The sequence below is a fragment of the Narcine bancroftii genome, chromosome 6 (genome assembly GCF_036971445.1).
Source record: "Narcine bancroftii isolate sNarBan1 chromosome 6, sNarBan1.hap1, whole genome shotgun sequence".
NCBI classification, from domain to species: domain Eukaryota; kingdom Metazoa; phylum Chordata; class Chondrichthyes; order Torpediniformes; family Narcinidae; genus Narcine; species Narcine bancroftii.
The window spans coordinates 167,677,019-167,704,583 of NC_091474.1; the positions used below are offsets into that span (position 1 = coordinate 167,677,019).

Below are 27,565 nucleotides of genomic sequence, written 5' to 3' on the forward strand. Positions count from 1 at the left end.
TTTGCCCTATCAGGGTACAAAAAGAGACAATACTAATCCAGTGCCACTGACAAGACAAAGAAGCAGTTGAGGGCATTTTTAAGGGGATTGAGCCTCCATCAATGACACTGCCTCCTGTGCTCTAGCTGCATGGGGTCCTGTCCAGTCAAGTATTGAGCAGGAGCTTGAGACCTCCAAATTGCCCTCCTTGGCCCCCAGTTGTGATTGCCTTGGAATTTTGGGCTCCCTGAATGCCATTGGTATTCTTGAGAATCCTGGATCTGATGTGCTCCCTGAAGCTGATTGTCTAAGCCTGTTGTGAGGCTTCAGCTGTTGAGACCCAAGTTGGAGCCTAATCTACTGCTATGGTTTTCTACTCTTTTTGTGCCCTATCCAAGGTTTCTTCTTGGCACGTGAGGTTTGGGTGTTCTCTCATTCTGGTTTCCTGTGTGCATCTGCTTTTTTCTCAGCCTACAACCTCAGAAGATTGGGCTGCTGAATGTGGGTACTGCCACTTGGGGTGTGGAACTCCGAGCACCTTAGTTATAAAAACTGATGGCTCAATTCTACAGGCAATTTAAACCTGCATAAGGCTGGTGGAACCTGTAAAGGAGCACTGAAGGCCATGGTTCTTCCCACACCTGGGGCAGTGGTGCCATCTTGATATGGTTCAAGAAAATCAATCTCTCCAAGTAACAAGTTGGTTTGTGCTCTGGATTCTAAATATGAATACATCAATTTAATTTTGTGAAGATGCATATTTCCAAATTCAATGCAAAGTGTAGCATTATTGGATTTTGCTCATTTAAATTTGGAGAAGTTCCAGACAACTGGAGGATAATGAGGGCAGAAGTTCTTGAGGGCAGGAAAATCATCGCTGAGGACAGGGGAAGCAAGTTCCTGAGGGCTGGAAGATGGCAATTGTGGATTCAATATTTAAAAAGGGCTGTAAGGAGCTTTTAGATCAGCCTTTCTCAATGGGGGCCCTATGGAATTCCTCCACCCCCCTTTTCTTCCCCCTATTTGGGAGGTGGGGCAGGGGAGAAACAGCACATTTAAGTAAAAGTCTTGTTTTCTTTCACCTCTTGCAAAATAGAAATACTTTGGGTATTTTTTTAATGTCATTGGTAGGAAAGAAGTACAGGAGAAACAAAAACCTGAATGCTTCACAAGGAAAGTGGCCCATAAGAGTCGTAGAATGGCCCATTAGATAGAAGAGTATTCTCTACTAGTAGGATTTTAAAAGTGCGAAACATCTGTGCAATACCAAAATTTGATTTTAAAAAGGTATGTATTAAGCTGGAGGGGTTTATTACATGTGAGTTGGGCGACAGGTCGCAGATGCTAATGAAAGTAAAGAGAGGAGGTGGGGGCGATTAGCGGGCTGATGGGCCGGCGCCAATGCATTTGCAAAGCATTCTGGGATTTGTAGTATTACCTGTGCATGCGCTATACTGGCGCGGCGGCCAGCGGGCCAGCTCTAATACATATTTGATATGATCTTGCGGGCCAAATATAATTATATCACGGGCCAAATTTGGCCCGCGGGCCTGAGTTTGACATGTGTGCTTTACATGGACCTTCACCCTTGTGGCAGTGGCGCAACTGCTCCTGAGGGCTGACTTCCTTGGGCCCACTGCTTGCTGGTTGACCTCAAAGGATGGTGCTAGGTGCATGCCAGAACCTTCCAGACTCTGCCCCTGGGGGAAGCCAAGCTATCCACTCCCCAACTGGACTCTATAACATGCTCAGACAATGCGTTTGCCCGCATCCTGGCAGAGTTCCCCTCAATAGTGGTGCCACACTCCTGCCTGAGAAACACAGCCTGGTGAAGTTCAAAAAGATGGAAGAGCTTGGGATTGTGCAGAGCTCCGACAGTCCCTGGGGCCCATCTCCGCATAGAGCCCAAACCATGCGGTGACTACCACTGCCTCAATGAGGCTACCACACCTGACAGATACCCCATGCCCCACATCCAAGACCGCCACCAACCTGCACGGGGCACTAGTGTTCTCCAAGGTGCACCTCATCCGGGGTGTGCACCTCACCCCAGGATGTCCCCAAGACTACAGTCCTAACCCCCTTGCTTTGTTCAAATTCCTCCAAATGCCCTTTGGTCTAAAGAATGCGGCACAAACTTTCCAGCTGTTGATCGATGCAGTGGGCCAGGACCTCTCATTTGCGTTCATCTATTTGGACAATATCCTCATCACCAGCCGCAAAGACCATCCTGCCCACCTGAGACAGCTGTGCACCCGGCTGAGGAGTTCGGGCTGACCCTCAGCCCCGCTAAGTGCCAGTTCGGTCTGGACGCCATTGACTTCCTGGGGCACAGAATTAACAAGCATGGGGCCACACCCCTCCCCAAGAAGGTTGAGGCAGTCAGCACTTGGCTAAGCCACTCACGGTGAAAGGGCTATAGGAATTCACCGGTATGATAAACTTTTAGCAGTGGCACATATCTGCGCTGATTACTTCTTTGCTTGGGATGAGGAATCTTCCATGGTTTGAGGGCCAAAGACATGCTAGCCAATGCCACCTGCCTGGTTGCCCCACTCTAGAGGCACCTGTGTAACTATCGACACCCCTAACATAGCGGTAGGGGGCGTGCTAGAACAACTTATCGAAAGCCAGTGGCAACCCCTGGCCTTTTTCAGCAGGCACCTCCACCCCCCCCAGAACTTAAATAGAACGCTTTCGACCTGGAGCTGTTAGCGCTGTACCTGGTGGTAAAACATTTGTTACTTTTTGTAAGGACAGTAATTTAGGGTGTTCACTGACTTTTGCTTTCCATAAGGATAGCTATGTGTCTGAATATATCATGGTCATTCAACATATTGTGATGGAAAAACAATGTGGTGGCTGATGCTCTGTCACTCCCTGCGATCGAGTCGATACATGCCCTGTCCCAAGGGGTCGATTACGTGGCTCTTGTCAAGATATCCCTGTTTGGAGGACAGCCGTCTCTGGACTCAGGATGCAAGACTTCCTGGATGACCTAGGTAACCTGACACTGCTGTGAAGGTTCTATCAGCAGCCTTCACCCCATCGTTCCGGTTGCATGGAGACGCCAGGTTTTTGAGGATATCCACAACCTGGTGCACCCTGGCATCTGTGCCAGTGGGCCAAGACCTTCATGAACTGTCATTTCTCCAAAGTGCAGGTTCACACCATATAACCTTTGAGCTAGCATGACACCGGTTCAGCCACATGCACATTGACTTAGTGGGGCTGTTGGCGGTTTCCTGTAGGGCGTGATACCTCCTGACCATGGTAGATTGCTCCACGAGGTGGATGGAAGCGGTCCTGCTGGCTCATATCACCACAGAAACTTGAGTTGAGGCACTTGCACGTGGGTATCCCGATTCGGGGTCCCAGAGCATCTCACCTTGGATGGGGGGCACAATTCATCTCTGTGCTCTGGGTGGTACTGGCTGACTTTCTGGGGATGCAGCTCCACCATACCATGGCTTATCACCTGCAGACCAACTGATTGGTGAAGCGGTTTCATAGGCACCTGAAGGCAGGGCGGCCTTGATGGCCTAGCTTAAGGGTCCCAACTGGGTGGACGAACTAAGTACCTTGGGTCCCGCTGGAAATCACTACCTCAGCAGCGGAGATGGTCTGTCTATGGTGTGCCTTTAATCATCCCCGGGGAATTCCTTGCTCCAGATTAAACACCCGGAAGACCCTATGGTGAACCTCAAGAGCCTGTGGTGGAAGCTGTGTTCTTTGGTCCCGTGGCATGGTCCCTCTTCTTTGCACCTGTCAGGAGCCTGGCAGCAACATTCTGAACCAGTTGCAGATGGGATAATGAAAACTGACTAATCACAGTATGTAGAGTTAGAATAGTCTAAATGGGAGAATATGAAGGCATGAAAAACTTTCTTAAGGTTTTTAAATGAAAGGAATAATTTGATTTTTGGTAGTAGTGTGAAGCTGGATAAAGCTAGCTTTTACTACTGGAATAACTGGTTTGTAGAACTTGAAAGAGGAATAAAATATCTCACCAAGGAATTTGAAGTGGGGTTTAAAAAGTTACCAAGACTATTGGAGATAACTTTGGTAGAATTAGGGGGACCAAATAAGACGACTACAAATTTGCTTTAGTTTAGCTGTAAGAAGTTTTGAGCTATCCAACACTTTGTCCTCTAGACAGTTAGTGAAACTGGTTATCTTTGATTGGTTACGTTGGAGCTGAGATTCATTGGCATAGCAGTGGAAAGGGATGCCATGTTTTTGAATGCTATGATCAAGGGGAAGCAAGCATAAAAAGAGAATGGGGCCTAAAATAAGCCCTTGTAGGACCCCACAGGAAAGGATAGCTGAGGAAATATGTCTGTAGTAATTGAGAAAGTCCTATCATTATGTTATAATTTAAACCAGTTCAAGGCCATGCAATTGGCACCCCCCGCCCCCATACTGGAGACTGTCTATTAAAGTAGTGTGATCCAACATATCAAATGCTGCACTAAGGTTGGAGAATTAGAAGGGTGGAGCCACCAGAGTCCATAGAAACGAGCAGGTCATTATACACTTTTAGTAAATTTGACTCTGCTATGGGTGGGCCTTATAACCTGACTGAAATCTTTCCAATGTGTTGTTTTGATGTAATAGGGCAGTAATTGGCTAACTTTTTTTTAAAGGCCTTTTACAGGAATGGAAGTTTAGAAACCGGGTGTGGTTGGGTCCAAGTTGGGTTTTTCCAGGAGGGGCTGGACCATAGCATGCTTGAAACAAATTGGAACAGTACCAGTGGCCAGGGCACTGTTAATAATAGAGGTTGAAAGACCGGCTATGTTGAAAACATCCTTCATGAGGGAAGTAGGGATAATGTTGAGGGGAACAGTGGAAGGGAAACTGTTTCTAAGAGTGGGTAGTGTGATGGGGCTAAAATGATCCAGGTTAAATGAACAGAACTGTGGTACAATTAGGTTACCGGGGTGGGGGGGAGGGGGTGGTGTGGTGGGTAGGTGGGCAGAAGGGGAGATTGTTTTTAATGTTTTTCCTGATGTTCTCAACTCTGTTTATGAAGTTTTTTTTTAATTCTTTGCATTTGGCAAGAGAAGCGTCAGGGTTGGTATTGGGTGCACGACCAATGACTGTGTACTGGACAAAACCTTTGGAGTATGGGAGTTTTTGGAAATTAGGTTAGCAATATATTTTGTTCCTTTGGCTTTTACTACTTACCGGGTGTGCAGGTTGTTTTTCAAAATTTCAAGGGAAATTTGTAGTTTATCCTGCTTCCACTTTCGTTCACTATCCTGCACTCCCTCCTCAAGGCTTTAGTGGTATTATTAAGCCAAGACAGTGTCTTAAATTTGGGTGTTTTTCAATTTGAGGAAAGCTACAGTGTTCAGAATAGAAGAACAGGTGGTATTAAATAGGGAAGTCCCTCAATATTGAGGTGGGGAGGGGATATTTGGAGCTGCTATAAGGGCCTCTGAGAATTTATTAGCAGTCCATGAGTTAATGTAATGGGAGTAGCATATAGGAAGACAAGATTTGTTAGGGGAGCAAGGCAGGGATAGGTCAAAAGTAACACACTGGCATCAATTAATTTTTCTTTCTTTGGCTTGGCTTGGCGGATGAAGATTTACGGAGGGGTAATGTCCACGTCAGCTGTAGGCTCGTTTATGGCTGACAAGTCCAATGTGAGACAGGCAGACACGGTTGCAAGGGAAAATTGGTTGGTTGGGGTTGGGTGTTGGGTTTTTCCTCCTTTGTCTTTTGTCAGTGAGGTGGGCTCTGCGGTCTTCTTCCAAGGAGGTTGCTGCCTGCCGAACTGTGAGGCGCCAAGATGCACGGTTTGAGGCGATATCAGCCCACTGGCGGTGATCAATGTGGCAGGCACCAAGAGATTTCTTTAGGCAGTCCTTGTACCTCTTCTTTGGTGCACTTCTGTCTCGGTTGCCAGTGGCGAGCTCGCCATGTAACACGATCTGGGAAGGCGATGGTCCTCCATTCTGGAGACGTGACCTACCCAGCGCAGTTGGATCTTCAGCAGTGTGGATTCGATGCTGTCGGCCTCTGCCATCTCGAGTACTTCGATGTTGGTGATGAAGTCGCTCCAATGAATGTTGAGGATGGAGCGGAGACAAGGCTGGTGGAAGAGTTCTAGGAGCCGTAGGTGATACTGGGTTGCTAATTGATAAATTGGACGAAAGAACTAGGTCAAGAGTATGGCCTAGCTAGGGGGCGTGGCAAGATGGCGTAGGGAGCGGACGTGCCTTCCCCGTCTCCCCCAGGCAGTTATATAAATGCCCATTTTAAGAATATTTCTTTTCTGTTAAAAGTCTTTGTTTTGTTTTTCAATTGTTTTTAGTTTAAAATGGCAACAAAGATTAAGGAAAATAGAGTTCAAATACAGAACAAAACTACACTCTCCGACTTTGGAAGAAACTCGGCCTACTTGCCCAGACAGAACCACGGAGCCAAGGCTGGAATCTTCTTAAGAACGGAGCTCATTAATTGGACTGTCGGATAAGCTGGCCTTGGACACCCCTCTGAAAGATGGTGATGAATATTGGTTTGAAATGTTTTATGAAGATAAATTGCAGTAATTGGCATTGGTTGCCCGTGAGTTTTAAAAATCCAGATAACATTAAAGTTTATTAGTGATTTTTTTTTTGGATGGAATATCGGAAGGATGAACTTATTATCTATAAATACAGAACAAAATTACATTCTTTGACTTTGGAAGAAATTTGACCTATTTGCCCAGACAGAGCTGGAGTTGGTGCTGGAATTTTCTCAAGAACAGAACTTATTAAAGTTGATTTCGGACTCCTTTTTGAAAGATGGCGACGAATGTTGATTTGAAATATTTGAAATATTTTCTGAAGATAAACATATATATGGAACTCCTTGACCTGCAATAAGGTTTATCAGTGATTTTTTTTTTGGATGGAATATTGGAAGAGTGAATTTATTATCTGTGAGTGTGCATACATTGCAAACAGATTTTAATAGTTTTGAAAAGGTTTTTTTTTAAACTAAACAACAAGATCAGTTTAATATTGAGAAAATTGGAAAAAACGGAAACTTTATTAAATTTGGAAACTCAGTAGAAAGAAACTATGAACAAGATTGATGATTTATAAAATTAAAGTCGAAGGAGCAATGTCCAAGAAGAATTAAAAATTTTGAATAAGTTTTTCTTGAAAATAAACAATAATTTCAACTTAACATTGAGAAGATGGACAAAGTGGAAAATTTGATATTAAATTGGGAAACATAGAAGAAAGAACTTATGAATAACATTGATGCTTTGAAGATCAAGACCGAAGGAATTATGTTCAAGAAAATTTTAAAAGATTTGAAAAAACTTTTTTTGAAAGTAAGCTACAAATTCAACTTGAGACTGAGAAGAATGGAAGATTCGGTGTTGAACTGGGATGTTCAGAGGTGTTTTAATTCAGTGGATGAAATTCAGGAAGACTTGAAAAAAAAATTTTAAAAAAAGCTTTTATTGATTGTAAACAATGTTTAACTCAGTTAAGATTGGTTAAATTGATGGACCGGGGTTTTATGGATATAAGAAATGATGATTTTTCGGTTTATACGTGTATTTTGTCTGCCTGGGTGGGGGGAGGGAGTGGTACTTCTGCTCCCGAAAGTCATATGCCACTTGTGGTTTATACCACACCCATTTGGGTTTTTGGGAATTAACCACCATAAGGTGGTTTCCTAAGGGGTTAGGGGAGGTGGGGGGGGGGGGAAAATTTGAAAATTATTTAGTATCTATTATGTAATATTATACTAAGTCAATTTGAAATGAATGTATGGAGATACTATAAATAAATTTCAAAAAAAAGAGTATGGCCTAGCTTATGAGTGGATCCAATTGAAAGCATTTTTAAGTTGAGTCAACCAAATGCAGAAAATCACTTACAAGGGGCTGAGTTAGACAATACACATAGATATTTAAATCACCAAGAATCAGAACTCCATTGAAGTTGGGCATAGTGTTTGAAAGGATGTCTTTAAATTGAGTAACAACCAGAATTAAATAAACAGCACTTGAAATGCTTTTTAAATACAACAGTTAAACCTACATCATAATCCTCTGGACGAACTAAGAAAGTCAGATTTGTGAACAAAGCTCAAGCAATGGAGCAATCTAGCCAGTGCTCAACCAGGTTTCTGTTGATATGAAGTCCAAATCTTGTAGTGAAAGACATTGAGGATAAAAGTCTTGTTTGATAAGGATCTGGTGTTGATCAGAGCCACTTTAGTTGGGATGGTATGATTCAACAATGGTACCAATTTTAAACTGGTTGGGTCTGACTCCGACTCTGTCAGGCTTTGGAAGGCTGGGCTGACAGGACCCAAACCAGACAGGCCTCAAAAGGTCAGGCCAGTCAGGTCCAACCATTTCAGGCTAGACAGATCCGACTCCATTGAGTCTCAAAAGGTCAGGCCGGTTGGGTCTGACTCTATCAGACCCTGAAAGGATGGGCTGGGCAAGCTCAACTATGGGAGATGTCATGGAAAATGCCAGATTCGAGCAGGACCCTTTGGCATAGCTGAGGAGCCTGAATGTTTACCTTCGTATTGGTGATTACCTTTTTGGTGGAGGAGGCAAACCAGGTCCGATGGCGCAGCAAAGGACTGAACCGAGCGGGAATAAGCAGAGCTTATCAGTTGAGATTGAGTTCTTCGTTGCAACAAGGTAAAGGCTGGGGGTATCTGGGGTTGAGTAGGACTCCTCTGCTTGGCCATGGGTCCTGTCTGTTTACTCTGCCATTGGAGTTGATTTCTTTAGTGAAGGTCATTGGGCCAGACCCATATGTCTTCAGGTATTTGGGGGATTTTTAGGCCTGGAAACCATATAAGTAAATCCAAGACGGAAGCTCTAATGTTGAACAGCGTTTGGCAGTTGTAGATGATAATAGTGTTTTTAGTAGTGATATTAGTAGGTAAATTTGTAACTAATTGGTTATTCCCTCAATGATGAGTGGCATTCAAGTACACTGGAACAGCCATCTTCAACATTTTTAGTCATGGCAGCCAAGTTCAAATCTGTATCATACTCCTGCCCAATGTGGAACTGTACTGCCAGTGTTCTTGATGACTAAGAAGTACATTTAGCTCCAAATAGACCTAATGACAGCATTGGAGCTTTCATTAAGTCACTTTGGCGCATTCTCAATGCTGTGAATATTATTGATTACTCATTTAGTGAGTTGGTCAAATTGGAGTTTAATGGCCTAAACTTTAATGTAGGGATGGTCAACCTATGGCGTATGAACCAAAAGTAACGCATTGGATGATTAGAAGTAGCTTATTGCACCCCAGTGATAATAATAAAGTAAGCTGACTCGTGCATAAAGTATTAACAGTTAATACTTTTTAACACTACGGTATCTCATATATAGTATGGAATGCTCTAGTGTACCGGACCAACCCGGGGCTGTGGGCAGAGAGCACGGCAGTGGGAGCAGTGTGGGGGGAGACTGGGGCAGTAGGATTAGTTGGGATTGATAGAGGACTGTGGAGACAGTGAATTAGCTTGGGTATGCAGTATACAATTTGCAATAGCTAGCAATTGCTTTTTCTAAATCGCAGTGGACTTGCTCACAGTAACTGTACAGGTGTTTGTAATAATTTAACAAAATTCTCAACTAGGGGGAGGAGTTCCTAGTGGATTGGATGACAGTGAATATCATGCCACTTTTTAATGTACACAAAAGGCAGATAACTAAAGGCCAGATAGTTTTTCATTCTTGCAACTATCATTAAGGAAGAAGTAGCAAGACATCTCGATAGAAATTGTTCCATCAAGCAGACATAGCATGGATTCAAGAAGTATAGGTACCGTTTGACAAATTCACTGGAGTTCTTTGACAATACAATGAGCACAGTAGATGGAGGGTAACAGATGGATGTTGCATACTAGCATTTATAGAAAGGGGAGTTAAACAAAATGCAGCCAAAAATACTACCCATAAGATAAGGATGCATGAAATTGGGGTAAAGTATTAGCATGGGTAGAGGATTGGTTAAGCAATGGAAGGCAAAGAATTGAGATAAATGGGCGCTTCTAATTGGCAATCAGTGATGAGCGATATGCCACATGGTCAGTGGATGACTTACAACTGTCAAGACAGTTGTACACATTAACAATTTTGAAGAGGGGGCATAGTATAGTGATAAAAGTTTGCTACGGTCGCTAAACTGAGTGGAAAAGCCAATTGTGCAGAGGATGTGGAAAGTATGCTGATAGTTAAGTGATTGGCTATGGGTCTGGCAGAGGGAGTATAGTGTCATCCACTTTAGAAGAAAAAAAATAGATCATGTTTTACTTAAATGGTGAAAGATTACAGTATGCTGTTGTGCAGAGGAACTTGGGAGTCTTGCGCGTAGCAAAAGGCTGTTGTGCAGGTGCCACAAGAAGGCAAATGGAATGTTGGTTTTCATTGCTAGAGGAATTGAATTTAAAAACAAAGGTTCTTAATCTGTAAAGGGTACTGGCGAGGCTACACCTGGAGTATTGCACAAGTTCTGGTCTCCTTACTTGAGAAAAGATATATTGGGTTTGGAAGCATTGCAGAGAAGGTTCACAGTTTGATTCCAGAATAGAGGGGTTTGAGTGATGAGGAAAGTTGTTTTCATTGGTAGGTGAGATGAGAAATAGGAAACGTAGCCTTAAGGTAGATAGTATAGAGAACAATTGGGCTATCTCCCTTTAGTGAGAGCATTGAATGCATCTGTTAGGATGTCATGTTGAAACTGTACAAGATATTGGTGAAGCCACTCTTGGAATATTATGTGCATTTTTGGTCACTTAGCCATAGTTGGAAAGGATATTCGTGAGGTTTGAAGTTGTCAGGATTAGGGAAGTTGAGTTAATGTGAGACACTGTAAAAATTGGGCAAGTTTTCCTTGTGATGTTGGAGATTGAAGGACGTTATTGACATCTAGAAAATGATAGGTATTGACTGAATGAATAGTGACAGCCTATTTACTGGACTAGAGGGTATAACTATAAGATGACTGGGATAAAGAAGGAATGTGGGGGAGCAGCTTTTCACTGAGAATGTGGTGGCCATATGGAAAGAGCTGCCAGACAAAATGGTAGACACAGGTACATTGGCTTTCTTTGGTTGGGGGGGTGGGGGGGAGAACTCTTGGATATTTAGAAGTGGATTGGAGGGCTATGGCCCTTGTACAGGCAAGTGAGACTAAATTAAGATGGGACGTTGTTTGATGTGGATGGGCTGAACCTGTGGCCATCTTTCCATTTTATGGGGCTCTGAGTCTAAATTTCCGCAAAGAATTCCATGCTAGCGCATAAAGCTTGACAGCAGATTGCAAAATTGTGCTACACTTAAAATAGCGAGTATTGGATAACTACAGGAAAACTCCAAACATTCAGGACTTTGGTGTGAGGCTAACAGCTTTTCTGGACTATTGGCTATTATTTAATACCAATAAATGTTTTGAATTCACTGTTACTGGCAGTGTTGTAAATTTTCTAATGAGCCAGGTGAGTTTAAAGGGTGAATCACAAAAGCTGCACTTGTTAATCTTTAGCAAAGAAAGAATTACTGGGAGCACTCAGAAGGTCAGACATCATGGGTAGAAATGGTCAGTTAATGTTTTGAGTTGAAACCCTTTATCAAGATTGAGAGAGAAAGGGTGAAATTACAAGTGTAAAAGGTAAATGAATGTTGGGGGGGGGGGGGGGGCGGTGGCCAGAGATGATAAAGTATAGGGAAAGAGATTAGAAACCATTAGGAAGTGAGGTGGGGAAAAGAAAAAAATATGTACAGGACAAGGTAAAGAAGTGATGGAAACAGTGGAGTTAGATAGTGTGGGATTACCTAAATTTAGAAAAGAACATGTTTATGGCAAGATATTCTAAGAGATTAGATATACAATTATTTGGATAGCCAGAAACTGATTAGGGATAGTCAACATGGCTTTGTGTGTGGTAGGTCATGTTTAATCAATCTTGGAGTTTTTCAAGGAGGTTACCAAGAAAGTAGATGAAGGAAGCGGTATGGATGTTGTCTACATGGACTTGAGTAAGGCCTTTGGCAAAGTCCCACATGGGAGATGAGTCAAGAAGGTTTCCAGAGTGTAGTTGTAGATGATTACTTCTCAGACTGCAGACCTGTGACTAGTGATGTGCCTCAGGGTTCAGTGCTGGGACCATTGTTGTTTGTCATCTATATCACTGGTCTGGATGATATTGTGATAAATTAGATCAGCAAGTTTGCAGATTGGAGGTGTAGACAGCGAAGAAGTTTTTCAAAGCTTGCACAGGGATCTGGACCAGCTGGGAAAATAGGCTGAAAAATGGCAGATGGAATTTAATACATACAAATGTGAGGTGTTGCATTTTGGAAGGACAAACCAAGAAAAGACTTGTACAGTGAATGGTTGGGCACTGAGGAGTGCTGTAGAACAGTGGGATCTGGGAATACAGATACATAATTCCTTGAAAGTGGCATCACAGATGGATAAGAGAGCTTTTGGCATATTGGCCTTAATAAATCAAATTTTTGAATATGGGAGTTGGGATGTTTTGGTAAAATTGGATAAGATATTGGTGAGGCCAAATTTAGAGTATTGTGTGCAGTTTTGGCTACCTAACTACAAGAAAGATATCAATAGGATAGAAAGAGTGCAGAGAAGATTTACTATGATGTGCAGGCTTAGGAACTGAGTTACAGGGAAAGGTTAAACAGGTTAGGGTGGAAGAATGAGGGATGATAAGGTACAGTATTTAAAATTCTGAGGGGGATAGACAGAGTAAATGTAGATGGGCTTTTTCCACTGAGACTAGGTGAGATACAAGCCAGAGGACATAGGTTAAGAGTGAAAGGGGAAAAGCTTAGGGGTAATGTGAAGTTGGTTGCCCTTTACTTCCTATAAATGCTGCATGACTTTGTGGCTTTCCAGAATTTGTGTATTGTAATCCATATTAATTATGCTAGGATCTGCGATGTTTATATTTCTCAAAGTAAAATTGAAGTTTGATAACCAATTGATTACATCCAGGACAACTACATTTTTATTTTTCTAACATTGGCAGTACCTGCACTGTTACGTTTCAAATTGCAACTTTGTAAGAAAATACCAATAAGGGAGGCTTTTTCTAGTGTCTTGAATTAAAACAGAAAATGGTCAGCATTTCAGGCAGCATCTATAGAAATTTAATGCTGCCTGAAATTAAAAAAAAACTGCAGATGCTTAACACTTGGGTGTGGCAACATGAGTGAAATAATAATTAATATTTTGGGTCAAAGACCCTTCAGAACAAGGGACGGGAGGGGTTTTAATTTGTAGGCATGGTTGAGGATGGCAAGGACAAGGGGAATATGTTCGGGGTGCAGTGATATGGCTATTACTGGTGGTGGACACAAATTGTCTGTTTTTAATTTGTCTTGAATTGAGACAGTGAAGAGTTACCATGTTGGTAATGCAGGTAAACCAGATTAATAAAACTTGGCAAATTTCTTTTTGTGAAGGGCATTAGTAAACCACATTTTCCGAGAGGTAGGTAGTTTTGAATTCATAATTATTGAGTCTTTTATTTAAGAGAATGGCATGGTTGGAATCTTGCGTGTGTTCAGATGCGTGGACTAAGCTTAATACCAATTAAGTAACTTCTGTGTTGCCATGCACCATGTTTAGATAAATACTAATATCAGAACTGCAGGACTGTGGTGGGCCAGGTGAACATCAGAATGGGTTTTCGATAATAAAACAACTGCTTCAATTTTTGGACTTAATGGATTTTCCGTGGAATCTATGATAATTTTGACATATTTTTGTATCAGTTTATTGATCCACCATTTGTGAATGAAATGCATTTTAAACATAAATGATTTCTGCACTAATATTTGAACACAATTCATTCACTCCCATCAGTAAAATATTGAAATTCCTAGGTATAAATTAACAGCATTTTTTTTTTGAGAATTGAATCAATAATGTGATTGACAAATATCCCACCAAAGGTTTACCAGTCAACTGAAACAAGTATTACAGTTAATTGTTTTTCTCTAAGTTAATTATAAATTTAAACTTAGGACTTTAAACTATGAAAATATGTGCATTATTTAGAAAATGGAGCAATACAGTACAGGCCCTTCAGCCCATAATGTTGTGCTGACCTTTGTAAACCTACACTGCATCAATCTAATCCCTTCCATATCTCATAGCCCATTTATTTTAAAAAAAGATTTAGATGATCATACAGGTTTACAAGTGCAGAGCATGTTATCATAAACTTAAGATTTCTGTTATCATTGAGTGAAGGAAATAGCGGAGGCAGAATTTCCTGTTCTTCTACTACTATTGGAGTTTAAAGGTGGCCAGATTTACATTTAGTTTACAGTTGCAAATTAGCTTTCAACAAATATTTGACCGCCACTTTTATTTTAGTATAAACTATTGAAAGTTTGATTTTAAAGCAACATTCATCTTGTATGGCTAAATTCAATGTTAACTATAAAATATTCAGCTTGGTTAATTCCTTGGAAACATAGAAACAAGCTGCTTTGATATTGTTTGGTTTGTAGATTTCTTTGTAGAACTTTTTATAAGCACATTAAGCACTGAATATATAAGTATTGGATACATTCGATAGAAAACAAAGTGGAAGCCAGTAAGCTAAAATCAAGGAGTCGATTTTTCTTATTGTGCAGCCTCGTTCAGTATAAATGAATTTCAAATGTCAGATTTTGTATCTATTAAGAATATCACAGAATCCTGTGGTGGCAAATTGTTCCATCAGTTGCTTCAGTGTTTTTGCTGATTAATTTCTACTTTCCTCTCGATTAACAGGATATTCCTTAAAATGTTCAAATAACTCGGCTGTTCAGGAGGCGCTGGCCCTCGGCCGTTCAGGAGGCGCTGGCCCTCGGCCGTTCAGGAGGCGCCGGCCCTCGGCCCCTCCGGGGGGCGCCGGCCCTCGGCCCCTCCGGGGGGCGCCGGCCCTCGGCCCCTCCGGGGGGCGCCGGCCCTCGGCCCCTCCGGGGGGCGCCGGCCCTCGGCCCCTCCGGGGGGCGCCGGCCCTCGGCCCCTCCGGGGGGCGCCGGCCCTCGGCCCCTCCGGGGGGCGCCGGCCCTCGGCCCCTCCGGGGGGCGCCGGCCCTCGGCCCCTCCGGGGGGCGCCGGCCCTCGGCCCCTCCGGGGGCGCCGGCCCTCGGCCCCTCCGGGGGCGCCGGCCCTCGGCCCCTCCGGGGGCGCCGCTCGGCCCCTCCGGGGGGCGTTTAATTGGTATATAGTCTTCACTTGTGTTGACAACTATAGATCAGGGGTGTCAAACTCAAATTCACCAAGGGCCAAAATGAATACCTTGGACTAAGTCGAGGGCCGAACTAAATATTTATTGAAAATTTTCAACAACATCTGCATGTTTTCTCTCAACATATGTAATGTTAAACTTTTTCTTATTAAAATAAATGTTTAATAATAATTTTGGTTAAACTCTTTCCATAAGAAGCATTCTCTCTTTGGCTTGGCTTCGCGGACGAAGATTTATGGAGGGGGTAAAAGTCCACGTCAGCTGCAGGCTCGTTTGTGGCTGACAAGTCCGATGTGGGACAGGCAGACACGGTTGCAGCGGCTGCAGGGGAAAATTGGTTGGTTGGGGTTGTGTGTTGGGTTTTTCCTCCTTTGCCTTTTGTCAGTGAGGTGGGCTCTGCGGTCTTCTTCAAAGGAGGTTGCTGCCCGCCAAACTGTGAGGCACCAAGATGCATGGTTTGAGGCGTTATCAGCCCACTGGCGGTGGTCAATGTGGCAGGCGCCAAGAGATTTCTTTAGGCAGTCCTTGTACCTTTTCTTTGGTGCACCTCTGTCACGGTGGCCAGTGGAGAGCTCGCCATATAACACGATCTTGGGAAGGCGATGGTCCTCCATTCTGGAGACGTGACCCATCCAGCACAGCTGGATCTTCAGCAGCATGGACTCGATGCTGTCGACCTCTGCCATCTCGAGTACTTCGACGTTAGAGATGAAAGCGCTCCAATGGATGTTCCAAAGAAGCATTAACAAATAAGAAATAAAATATTCAATAAATAATATTTCTCTATAGCCTTTAAGCTCCTTTTAAATGTTGTTTTTCACAACCCAACAAGTCAAAAAAATAACAACTTGCTTCAATGAAAATCCAATCTTTCAACTATGGACAGTCCAATTTAACCAAAGAAAATATTAATCCAAGCTTAGCTTGCTAAACAGTGATTTACTCTGATGCACCTGGATCTAAACCAGATACTTGGCATCTCTTCTTAGATGCAAGTTCATTAAACTCTGGGGTCAGACTCTGAGCTGAGAAAATCCTCAGGACTGAATGAAGGTGCTCGTCAGTAAGACGACTCCTGTGTGGTGTTTTGTTTATCTTCATCAAAGAGAAGAGTTGTTCGCAGAGATATGTGCTGCCGAACATTGACAACATTTGAGCAGCTTGTGTACGGAGTTGGGGCAGTGTGTTGGGAAGGAACTGTGGGAACTGTGCAGCACCGACAGAGACATACTTTGACTTGAGTGTGTCATTACACTGGAGCTCAATCAGCTCCATTTGGAGGTTGGTTGGAGCGCTTGTCACGTCAACCGCAAACGGATTGCTGAGTAGTTCAAATCTGCATTTCTGGCTTCGAAGTCAGCAAATCGTCGGGAAAACTCCTCACGAAGTACGCTTAGTTTTTCAGCAAACTCTGCACTGGGCAACACGGCAGGTGAGATCTGTTCTTTCATAATTCGGCAGCACAGAAAATGAGCCATGTTTCCCTGCAGCATCTGAGTCTCCCACAAGCACAACTTGGTTCTAAAAGCCCTCACTGCACTGTACATGTCTGTAATGATGAGCCCTCGTCCCTGAAGCTGCAGGTTTAGCGCATCGAGATGGCTCACAATGTCACACAGGAATGCCAGCTCACATTGAAACTTTTTATCCCTGAGCTCTGTTGTATCTTTGCCTTTGCGCTCCATAAACAGACATATTTCTTCACGCAGCTCAAAGCATCTCTTCAGTACTTTTCCTCGGCTAAGCCATCGCACCTCTGTGTGATAGGGCACGTCTCCGTATTCTGACCCTAACTCCTCCAGAAAGGACTTGAACTGGCGGTGATTTAAACCTTTGGCTCTTATGAAGTTAACTACTCGAGTTACAGTGTTCATAATATGCTCAGTTTTCAAGGCTTTGCCACACAAGGCTTCCTCGTGGATTCTGCAGTGGTAAACTGTAAGCTCACCTGCATGATTCTCCCGCATCTTCTCCCGAATCCTGTCCACCAGTCAATTTTTCTGACCACGCATCGCAGGTGCACCATCTGTCGTTAGTCCCACAAATTTATCCCAAGGCAGCATCATTTCATTGAGACATTTGGACACCTCCTCAAGATTTCTTTTCCTGTGGTTGTGCCATGTATGGATTTCAATCCTAAAAGTTCCTCTGTAACGGAAAGTTTCGTGTCCACTCTAGATAGCTGGGCAGTATCTGATGTGTCGCTGCTCTCGTCTACAGCAAGTGAGTATGCCATAAAATCTTTCCCCTTCTCCTTTAGTTGTTCTTGTAGATTAGTAGCAAGCTCACAAGCACACGCAGCCACGGTGTTTCTGCTCAGGCTCACATTTAAAAACGTTTGCTTTTTATCTGGGCAAATGACATCGCAAACTTTGAGCAGGCATTTTTTAACAAACTCTCCCTCCGTAAAGGGCCTGGCTGATTTGGCGATCTCTGCGGCCACAATAAAACTAGCCTTTACAGCAGCCTCACTTTGGGATTCTGCTTTGGTGAACATAGTTTGCTGTAAAACCAGACTTTTTTTCATCTCCTCCACCTTCTGGAGCTTTTGCTTCTCGTTCAGATCCTTATACCTGTCCTGGTGTTTTGTTTCATAGTGTCGTTTTATGTTATATTCTTTAACTGCAGACACACTGGCTCCACACACAAGATAAACAGGTTTCTCTTTTAAAATGATGAACATATAGTCAGCTTCCCACCTGTCTTGAAAGGTCCTGTTTTCTATCTTTCGTTTGGCCATTTTTTGTAAGGGGTTTATTAGATGTGAGTTAGGCAACAGGACCTCGCAGATTTTAATGAAAATAAACAGAGGAGGTGGGGGGCGCCAACGCATTTGCAAAGCATTCTGGGATTCAATTCAAATTCAATTCAAATAGCTTTATTGTCATTGTACAAAGTATACAATGAGATTAAAAGACAGCAGTTCAAGGTTACCAATGCAGCAACTCAACCACAGACAGCACCACGGAAGTTAAATAAACAAAAAAAACACTGCAGTTCTTAACATAACGGTCATCAGCCACCCGAAGTTCCAGCTCGTCCATTTTGCCTGCCAAGGATCGCACGTTGCCGAGAAGCATGCCAGGGAGCGGAGGTCTACAGGGAGCCCTCCTCAGCCCAGCCAGCAGGCCCGAGCGGCATCCCCCCCCTGCCCCCTCTCCCTCCTCCGCCCTGCCTCTGCCCGCCGTAACCGCCGCCAACAACCCAAGGAGTCCCTGCTGGTCTCGCCATCTCACCGGGAATACCGTGAGAACGGTGGAACTCGTCCGCGACCTCCACCCCAGCGGAAAGTCCGATGCCCAGCAGCACCCACCCACAGATGAAGCTCAAGGAGACGCGGAGGTGACCCACCACGTCCAGCCACATGGAGCTCGGCGGCGGGTCCGTTGGAGCTCGGCGGCGGGTCCGTTGGAGCTCGGCGGCGGGTCCGTTGGAGCTCGGCGGCGGGTCCGTTGGAGCTCGGCGGCGGGTCCGTTGGAGCTCGGCGGCGGGTCCGTTGGAGCTCGGCGGCGGGTCCGTTGGAGCTCGGCGGCGGGTCCGTTGGAGCTCGGCGGCGGGTCCGTTGGAGCTCGGCGGCGGGTCCGTTGGAGCTCGGCGGCGGGTCCGTTGGAGCTCGGCGGCGGGTCCGTTGGAGCTCGGCGGCGGGTCCGTTGGAGCTCGGCGGCGGGTCCGTTGGAGCTCGGCGGCGGGTCCGTTGGAGCTCGGCGGCGGGTCCGTTGGAGCTCGGCGGCGGGTCCGTTGGAGCTCGGCGGCGGGTCCGTTGGAGCTCGGCGGCGGGTCCGTTGGAGCTCGGCGGCGGGTCCGTTGGAGCTCGGCGGCGGGTCCGTTGGAGCTCGGCGGCGGGTCCGTTGGAGCTCGGCGGCGGGTCCGTTGGAGCTCGGCGGCGGGTCCGTTGGAGCTCGGCGGCGGGTCCGTTGGAGCTCGGCGGCGGGTCCGTTGGAGCTCGGCGGCGGGTCCGTTGGAGCTCGGCGGCGGGTCCGTTGGAGCTCGGCGGCGGGTCCGTTGGAGCTCGGCGGCGGGTCCGTTGGAGCTCGGCGGCGGGTCCGTTGGAGCTCGGCGGCGGGTCCGTTGGAGCTCGGCGGCGGGTCCGTTGGAGCTCGGCGGCGGGTCCGTTGGAGCTCGGCGGCGGGTCCGTTGGAGCTCGGCGGCGGGTCCGTTGGAGCTCGGCGGCGGGTCCGTTGGAGCTCGGCGGCGGGTCCGTTGGAGCTCGGCGGCGCTGTGAATATCTAATTAACGTTCCCGTTAACTATATCGGTGACTGCTGTCCCTGCTGTGGAAGTGCTAAAAACTTCTATGGTAGTGCTTGCTGCTGTGCATGTGCTATACTTGCGCGGCGACCAGCGGGCCAACTCTAATATATATTTAATATGATCTTGCGGGCCAAATATAATTATATCGCGGGCCAAATTTGGCCCGCGGGCCAGAGTTTGACATGTGTGCTATAGATCAATAGATATTTTGAGGATAGGAAAAGATTCTGAAAGAACAGTTAAACTAAAATATACTTATATCATGAGATCGTATGGTCACAATTTGTGCTGTTGACCTGAATGAATCAATTTTCTGGAACTTGGTAAGCGAAGAGAACATTGTGAACACTAATTTTCTTGTGGCTGTGAAATTAAGTACAATTCACAAGATGACATTACAGTTAATACTTCGGGTTGCATTTCCCAAGGAGATACCACTAGAAAATTGCTCATTCGTTCAGAGCTGATTTTTGCCATTTATTTCTCATAGCCAAACATACAGTATTTTAACCTTCATTGTATGGCAAGGAGAACCCCAAGGTGTTCTATGCGTTCAGCACAGACCTCGCATTGATCAAGAACCGGATGATGAGAATGAAGGTAGGGTTGCTTGAGAAAAAAGGAGGCAATGTGTACTTGGAGGTTGGGGAAGACCTAAATGAACACTTCATTTTTACCAGAGAAATGGACCTTCGTTAAGATGAAGTCTGAATCGAACAAGCTTGTGTGATGGACCATGTGGAAATTAGAAAAGAGGAAGTGTTGGATCTTAAAAAGTTAAGATTGATAAATCCCTGGACCAGGACAATCCCAGGTTGCTGTGGGAACAGAGGAAAGCGATAGCTAGGGTGTTGGTGGTGATCTTTGTATCTGTCTTGGTTATAAGAGAGGTGCTGGAGGATTGGTGAAGTGTAAATGTGGTCCCCTTATTTAAAAAACGTCATGGGGAGAATCTTGTGTCAGTGATGTGCAAACTATGGGAGAGGATTCTTGAGGACTAATTTGAGCATTTGGTACAATCTTCTCAGGGACAATCAGCATGGTTTTGAGGGAAGGTCATCCCTCTCAAGCCTAATTGAGTTTTTTTTTTAGGAAGTAACAAAATAAATTGAAGGTTGGGCGGTAGATGTGTGTGTATATGGATTTTAGTAAGGCATCTGACAAATTCCCCATGAGAGACTTGCTCAGAAAGTCCAGAGGCATGGGAATCTTGGATGTGGGGATTCAAAATCAGGGTGCATGCAGAAAACAGAAAATGCTTCCTTAAGGCAAGTCAAATTCTGGACAGAAAATATTCTGCCTGGAGGTCAATGACTTGTGGAGTTCTGCAAGGATCTGTTCTGGGACCCCTTTGTGATTTATTTTGATGAATTGGAAGAATGGGTCAGTAAATTTGCAGATGATAGGAAGATTTGAGGAGTTGTGAATAGCTTTGAAGGTTGTCATAGATTTCAAAAGGATATAAACCAGAATGCAGAGTTGGATGGAAAAAGTGGCAGATGAAGTTCAATCCAGTAAAATGTGAGGTGATGCATTTTTGGAACGTCAAACTTGAAGGCTGAGTACAGGGTCAATAGACAGATGCCTAATAGTATGGAAGGACAGAGGAACCTTGGGGTGTAAATTTGTATGTGTGCAGGTTGATAGGATAGTTAAGAAGGTCTGTAGGGTGCTAGGGTTTATTAATCTGGGAACTGAGTTAAAGAGTCAACAGGTCATGTTGCAACTCTACAAATCTCTGGTGAGACCAGACTTAGAATACAGTACATTTCTGATCATCTGAAAACCACTTAAGAACTGAAATTATTGGTTATCAGAAATGTTGAAAGTTAGTGGAAATTAGGTGTAAACAGAGTATGTGATGGCCATGTTGAACTATATGACTATAAATATTAATGGAATACATAACCAAATCAAAAGAAAGAGGCTATTAAATTTACTGAAAAAAGAAAAAATAGATATAGCATTCGTGCAGGAAACGCATCTAACTGAAGTGGAACATAATAAATTAAGGAGAGGGCATGTAGCGGCAGCATCGTATAATTCAAAAGTCAGGTGTAGCAATATTAATTAATAAAAATGTACCAATCAAAATAGAGGAGGAAATAATAGATCCAGCAGGGAGGTATGTAATGATAAAGTGTCAGATATATTCAGAATTCTGGAATTTGGTCAATATATATGCACCTAATGAAGAGGATCAAAAGTTTATGCAAGATATTTTTTTGAAGATTGTAGATACGCAGGGGAATATATTGATAGGAGTGAATTTTAACCATAATTTGGACCCAAAGGTAGATAAAATTAGACAAAAGACTAGCAAAAAGAATAAAGCGGCCAAATTTATGGTTAAATCAAGGCAGGAAATGCAACTTTTGGATATATGGAGGAGGGAACACCCAAAGGAGAAGGAATACTCATATTATTCGAGTAGACCTAAAACATACTCAAGGATTGATTTGTTCCTGTGGTCAGCCCATATCCAAGATAGAGTTATGAAAACAGAATATAAAGCTAGATTGCTATCTGATCATTCACTCCTGTTATTAGCAATAGAACTGGAGGACATCCCACCAAGAGCATGGAGATTAAACTCCATGCTACTTAAAAGACAGGAATTTAGAGAATTTATTGAACACCAAATTAAAATGTTCTTTGAAATAAATAAGGAATCAGTGAAAGACAAATTTATATTATGGGATGCAATGAAAGCCTTCATTAGAGGGCAGATAATAAGTTATGTAACCAAGATGAAAAAGGACTACAATCGGGAAATAGAACAGTTGGAAAGGGAAGTAGTAAGTACAGAAAAAGAACTAGCAACAAGGGAAGATACAACAAAAAGAAGAGAATTGATGGACAGAAAAATAAAATATGAAACATTACAAACGTACAAGATGGAGAAGAACATAATGAAAATAAAGCTGAAGTACTATGAGCTAGGAGAAAAAACGCACAAAATATTAGCCTGGCAACTTAAAACAGAACATGCTAAAAGAACTGTATTGGCATCAAGGAAAAAGGACAAACAAATTACATATAACCCAACAGAGATCAATGAAAACTTTAAGGAATTCTATGAACAATTATACCGAACTGAGAACGAAGGGAAAGAAGTCAAAATAGATGAGTTTCTAGCTAAAACTGAACTACCGAAATTGCAAGAGGAGCAAAACAAATTGATAAAACCATTTGAAATAGAGGAAATGCAGGATATATTAAAAACGGTACCGGACAATAAAATGCCTGGAGAGGATGGACTCCCAATAGAATTCTATAAAACATTTAAAGAGTTATTAATTCCTCCTTTCCTGGAAGTAATGAACCAGATAGAAGAAACACAAAGCTTGCCAGATTCATGTAAAACAGCAATAATTACAGTAAATCCAAAGATGGGGAAAGGTCCACTAACCCCAGCATCATATTGACCAATATCTCTACTTAATTCAGATTATAAGATAATAGCAAAACTATTAGCAAACAGATTGGCCGACTGTGTACCAAAAATAGTAAAACAAGATCAAACTGGATTTATTAAGAAAAGACAAACAACGGACACTGTCTGTAAGTTCATAATTTCATCCATGCAGTACAAGAAAATAAGATACCAACAGTGGCTGTTGCTTTAGATGCAGAGAAAGCCTTTGACAGTGTAGAATGGAATTATTTATTCAAAGTATTACAGAAGTTCAACCTACCAGAAAAATATATTAATTGGATTAAAGCATTATATAATGGACCATTGGCGAAGGTGACAGTAAATGGATATGTATCGAACCAATTTAAATTAAGTAGGTCAACTAGGCAGGGATGTCCACTATCTCCCTCAATGTTCGCTGTAGCAATAGAACCATTGGCAGAACTGATAAGAACAGAAAATAAAATAAAAAGGATAAAAAATAAAGGAGAAGGAATATAAAATCTGTCTATTTGCAGATAACATCATAGTATACTTAACAGAACCAGAAATATCAATAAAAGAACTACATAAGAAATTGAAGGAATATGGAGAAATATCGGGGTATAAGATCAACGCAAATAAAAGTGAGGCGATGCCAATGAATAATGCGAATTACACAGAGTTTAAAAAAAATCACCATTTAAATGGCAAACACAAGCAATCTGATACCTAGGTATTAGATAATAATTTAGGCCACCTGTACAAATTAAATTATCACCCATTAATGAAGAAATTACAGGATGACTTCGAACATTGGAATGAATTGCCACTAACATTGATAGGGAGGGTAAATTGCATTAAAATGAATGTCTTCCCAAGGATACAATACCTATTTCAATCGTTACCAATTCCCTTAACAGATAAATTCTTCATTGAACTAAAGAGAATAATAAGGAAATTCTTATGGAAAGGGGGGAAACCGAGGATAGCGTTAGATAAATTAACAGAATAGTACAAACAAGGTGGTTTGCAGCTACCAAACTTTAAGAATTATTATAGAGCAGCACAATTAAGGTATCTCAGATTTTTATCAAACAAGGGAAAAACCAGATTGGACCAAGATAGAGCGAGATAAAACAGGGGAGAAGGTACCAGAACATATACTTTATAAGTGGGATGAAAACCTGGTGCAATATAGAAGTTCACCAGTACTGCACCATTTATGGAAGAAGATTCACGTAGAAAGGAAAAAAACAAATTGCCAACTACCAAAATTATTATTGACACAAAATCAACTAATCCCTTTTACAATAGATAATCTTTCCTTTCGAGAAAGGGAGAGAAAAGGGATCAAAAGAATAGAAAATTGTATTTTGGGAAATAATTTATTAACATTTGAACAAATGAAGTACAAATATGGAATAACTCATGGTACAATATTTGCATACCTCCAACTGAAAACCTACTTAAAAGACAAATTGTGAAGCAGACTGAGATTACTACAAGGAAGCAGCTTTGAATATGTGATTACAGAAACAACGATAATTAAAAAGATTTATAACAAGCATGTACATCAAGTTTTGGGAAGTTCTGAATCAGGTATTAAATAAAATCACAAGAAGCAACATACCAAAAGATCCAGAGATCTTTCTTCTAAGTAATATAAGAAGTAAAGAATTAGGCCTCAAGCTGGATGAAGCACAAAAAAGATTTATTATGATAGCCTTAGCTGTAGCAAAAAAAAATGTAAAATGTCAACTTGGAAATCAGAAGAGAGCCTGAGAGTACAGCAATGGTACATAGAAATGAATAAATGTATTCCATTGGAAAAAATAACATACAATTTAAAAAATAAAGTCACATTATTTGAACAAATTTGTGAACTGGATATGGAACAAAACAGAGAGGACTTACCGCAGACCTCCATCCCCTAAAATGATAAAATGAGAAGACGACAAAATGACCTGATCCAGTGTGTAAAAATAGATGACACAATTTTCTTGTTTATTTTCATTGTGTGATGACATTGTTTAATTTTTTTTTGTATTGTATATGTTGAATGTTTAATGGGTTTGGAGGGGGGTGGGAAGGAGGGAGGGAAGGGAGGGGGGGAGAAAATGTCCCTGTATATTTAAGACGGAAATGTTTGTATGTATTTTGATTGATATGGTTCATAATGTGAAAAATTTTTTTAAATTTAAAAAAAATGTTGAAAGTTGGGGAAAAAAATCTTAAATTTTATGATTTATCTTGTAAGCAGAGATCGCATTGTTTTTGGTAAGAATTAAACATTATTTCATGGTTGAAAAACCTTCCATTTTGTTGTTTAACTGTTGATACAAGTATTCTGCTGATGCTACTGGACTTCTTAAAGCCATTTCTCAGTTATCTGAAAAATCCAGTTAACTGAAAAGGTCTGGTCCCAAGCATTTTGGATAATTGGAAAGTTAATCCATTGTGTTCAGTGCTGGTCACTTCATTTTCTGAGGGATGTGGAAACTATTGAGAGGGTGCAGAGGACATTTACCAGAATGTTACCTGGATTAGAAAATAAGGCTTATGAGACAAGATTAGCAGGGCTAGGACTTTGGAGTGAAGAAGGCTGAGAAGTGCCGTAGAAGTTTACAAGATTGAGAGGCATAGATAAGGTAGGCAGCCGGTGCCTTTTTTCTGTTTGGGGGGGTTAGGGGTGGGGAAAAAAAGTAGCAAACTCCAGAAGACTTCTGTTTAAAGTCAAGGGAGGGAAGTTTACAGGAGACATGAGGGTTGTTTTATTACAGAGAATTTTAGGTGTCTGGAATACCTTGCCAGGAATGATGGAGACTGAAACAATAGGGACATTGAAAAGACTTTTAAGCACATAGGGGAAAGAAAAATAGAAGGGTAAAAGATAGGAAAGGTTTAGTTTTTTTTTGGTAGGAATATACAAGTTGGCATAACATTAAGGGCTGAAGTAGCATTGTGCTGTAGTGTTTTATAATCTATATAGTTTAAACAATGCACTTGGTTATGTTGTGGAATTTCCATTGCATTGTGCTGACATTCAACATGATGTTTCAACCATTCAACCACCAAATATTATGAACTGCTTCAGTTGCTTCTATGCTCTGGAATTTGTATGCTGCTTGTATCTTCTCTGCTACTGGATTATTGCATTCCAGCCCGCTTCTAAAAATTGTTATTTCTCCACTGGTAGGTTGTGTGCTGTTACAACGCAGACTAATTGTGGTCCTATTGTATAAATAATATTCTATATTGTCAATGCACCAAATGAAGCCTGGATTTTAAAAAAATTATAAAATATGAAATACTCAAGTCTGGCTCTGTGCAAGGGTCAGCATAGAAGGATATGGCCAATATCTTTGGATCTATGATTATATCACTTTCTACAGATGGTGTCTGTAGAAAGTCTGAGTTTTCCAGCATCACAATTTTGCTTGTATATTGAACTTATTTTTTTTCCTTGCATGCAGAACCTGGCTACTCTTAATGTCAATGGTGTCTTGGATCATCTTGCATTTTGAACCTAATTTCCATTTTTTAAAAAAAAGTTAATTTGGATATAGAAACAAAAAAATTATCATATTAACCTTCACTTTTTCTGCCTGCCTGAAGCATCTGCCTAACTAGTTCTCGTACACGAACTCCTGCAGAGCTTGCTTGTTTTATTGCTTTTCTGTTTGTTTTGGCAATTTGTAGCTCCATTTTCTAATTCATACACCAGATGTATCTCATTTTGTTCAGTACCACTTTTGACAGAAAGAATATTACCCAACAATGTTCTGGCCATGGGTTCTGTTTAATGACAGTGATTTAATTTTCGGCATTAGCTATTGGAAGTATGCCCAAGTGTAGGAAAAAGCATGACCTAATTGATTAAGAATGTGAGGGTAAGAAGCTTGTAAAAATGTTTTGAATGCCAATTGGTTTGTCAGTGGGTGCTGCCTGTATCATGGGCTGAACATTTTCCATCTTTTTGGTATTAAAAATCTTAATCTCATATTAGCATAATGTGTCAATATAATCTAGTTGCTCTCGACTGATTCTATTCCGTTTGTTTATCATTAATTTATTTTAGTGTATTTGGCTGAGTATTTTGGTTTTTTTTCTTGCAAAAGTGTGCTTATCTAAATTCTGCTTTTATTTGTAGCCTGGAATCGTGTCACCATTTAAGCGGGTATTTCTGAAAGGGGAGAAGGGGCGTGATAAGAAGGTACAAGAAAAGGTTACTGAACGAAGACCCTTGCATACAGTAACACTGGCCTTGCCGGACCACAAAGTTGATCCAGAGATACTCTTGAATGATTACATTGAAAAAGAAGTAAAGGTAGAAATCAAACTTTTGAAGCTCTTTGATACTATCTTTGTTTTTATATTTACTATAAATCTGATGGATCTTTATCAGTCACTGTGTATTTCTTGGAATTGTATTTAATGCATTTGCTTTTAAAGGATAAAATCCATTGCACTAGGTAGGAAAAACAGCAACAACAGTGAAACTCTTTGAATAATAGTTTTGTGAATTATTTAATTTTGATCTAACAAGAGAATCAAATCGATAAATTTTCCAACCTTGCCACTTTCTCATGAGGCTCCTTTGTCTCAAATTTGAATCTTATTGGGGGCGATACATTATTATCTAGAAACCAATGTTGAGAAGCTGGAGGGTCAG

General features: G+C 42.2%; 1 protein-coding gene across 4 annotated transcripts in view; it reads left to right on the top strand.

Annotated features, from left to right (window-relative positions):
* Positions 1–27,565, top strand: part of ccm2 (CCM2 scaffold protein) — a 100,803-nt gene that overhangs the window by 13,213 nt on the left and 60,025 nt on the right. For all 4 annotated transcript variants that reach the window (XM_069886631.1, XM_069886628.1, XM_069886629.1 and 1 more), the window contains exon 2: positions 27,044–27,220. In XM_069886631.1, the coding sequence (XP_069742732.1) occupies positions 27,044–27,220 (177 nt within the window). The remainder of the gene's footprint in view (positions 1–27,043; positions 27,221–27,565) is intronic.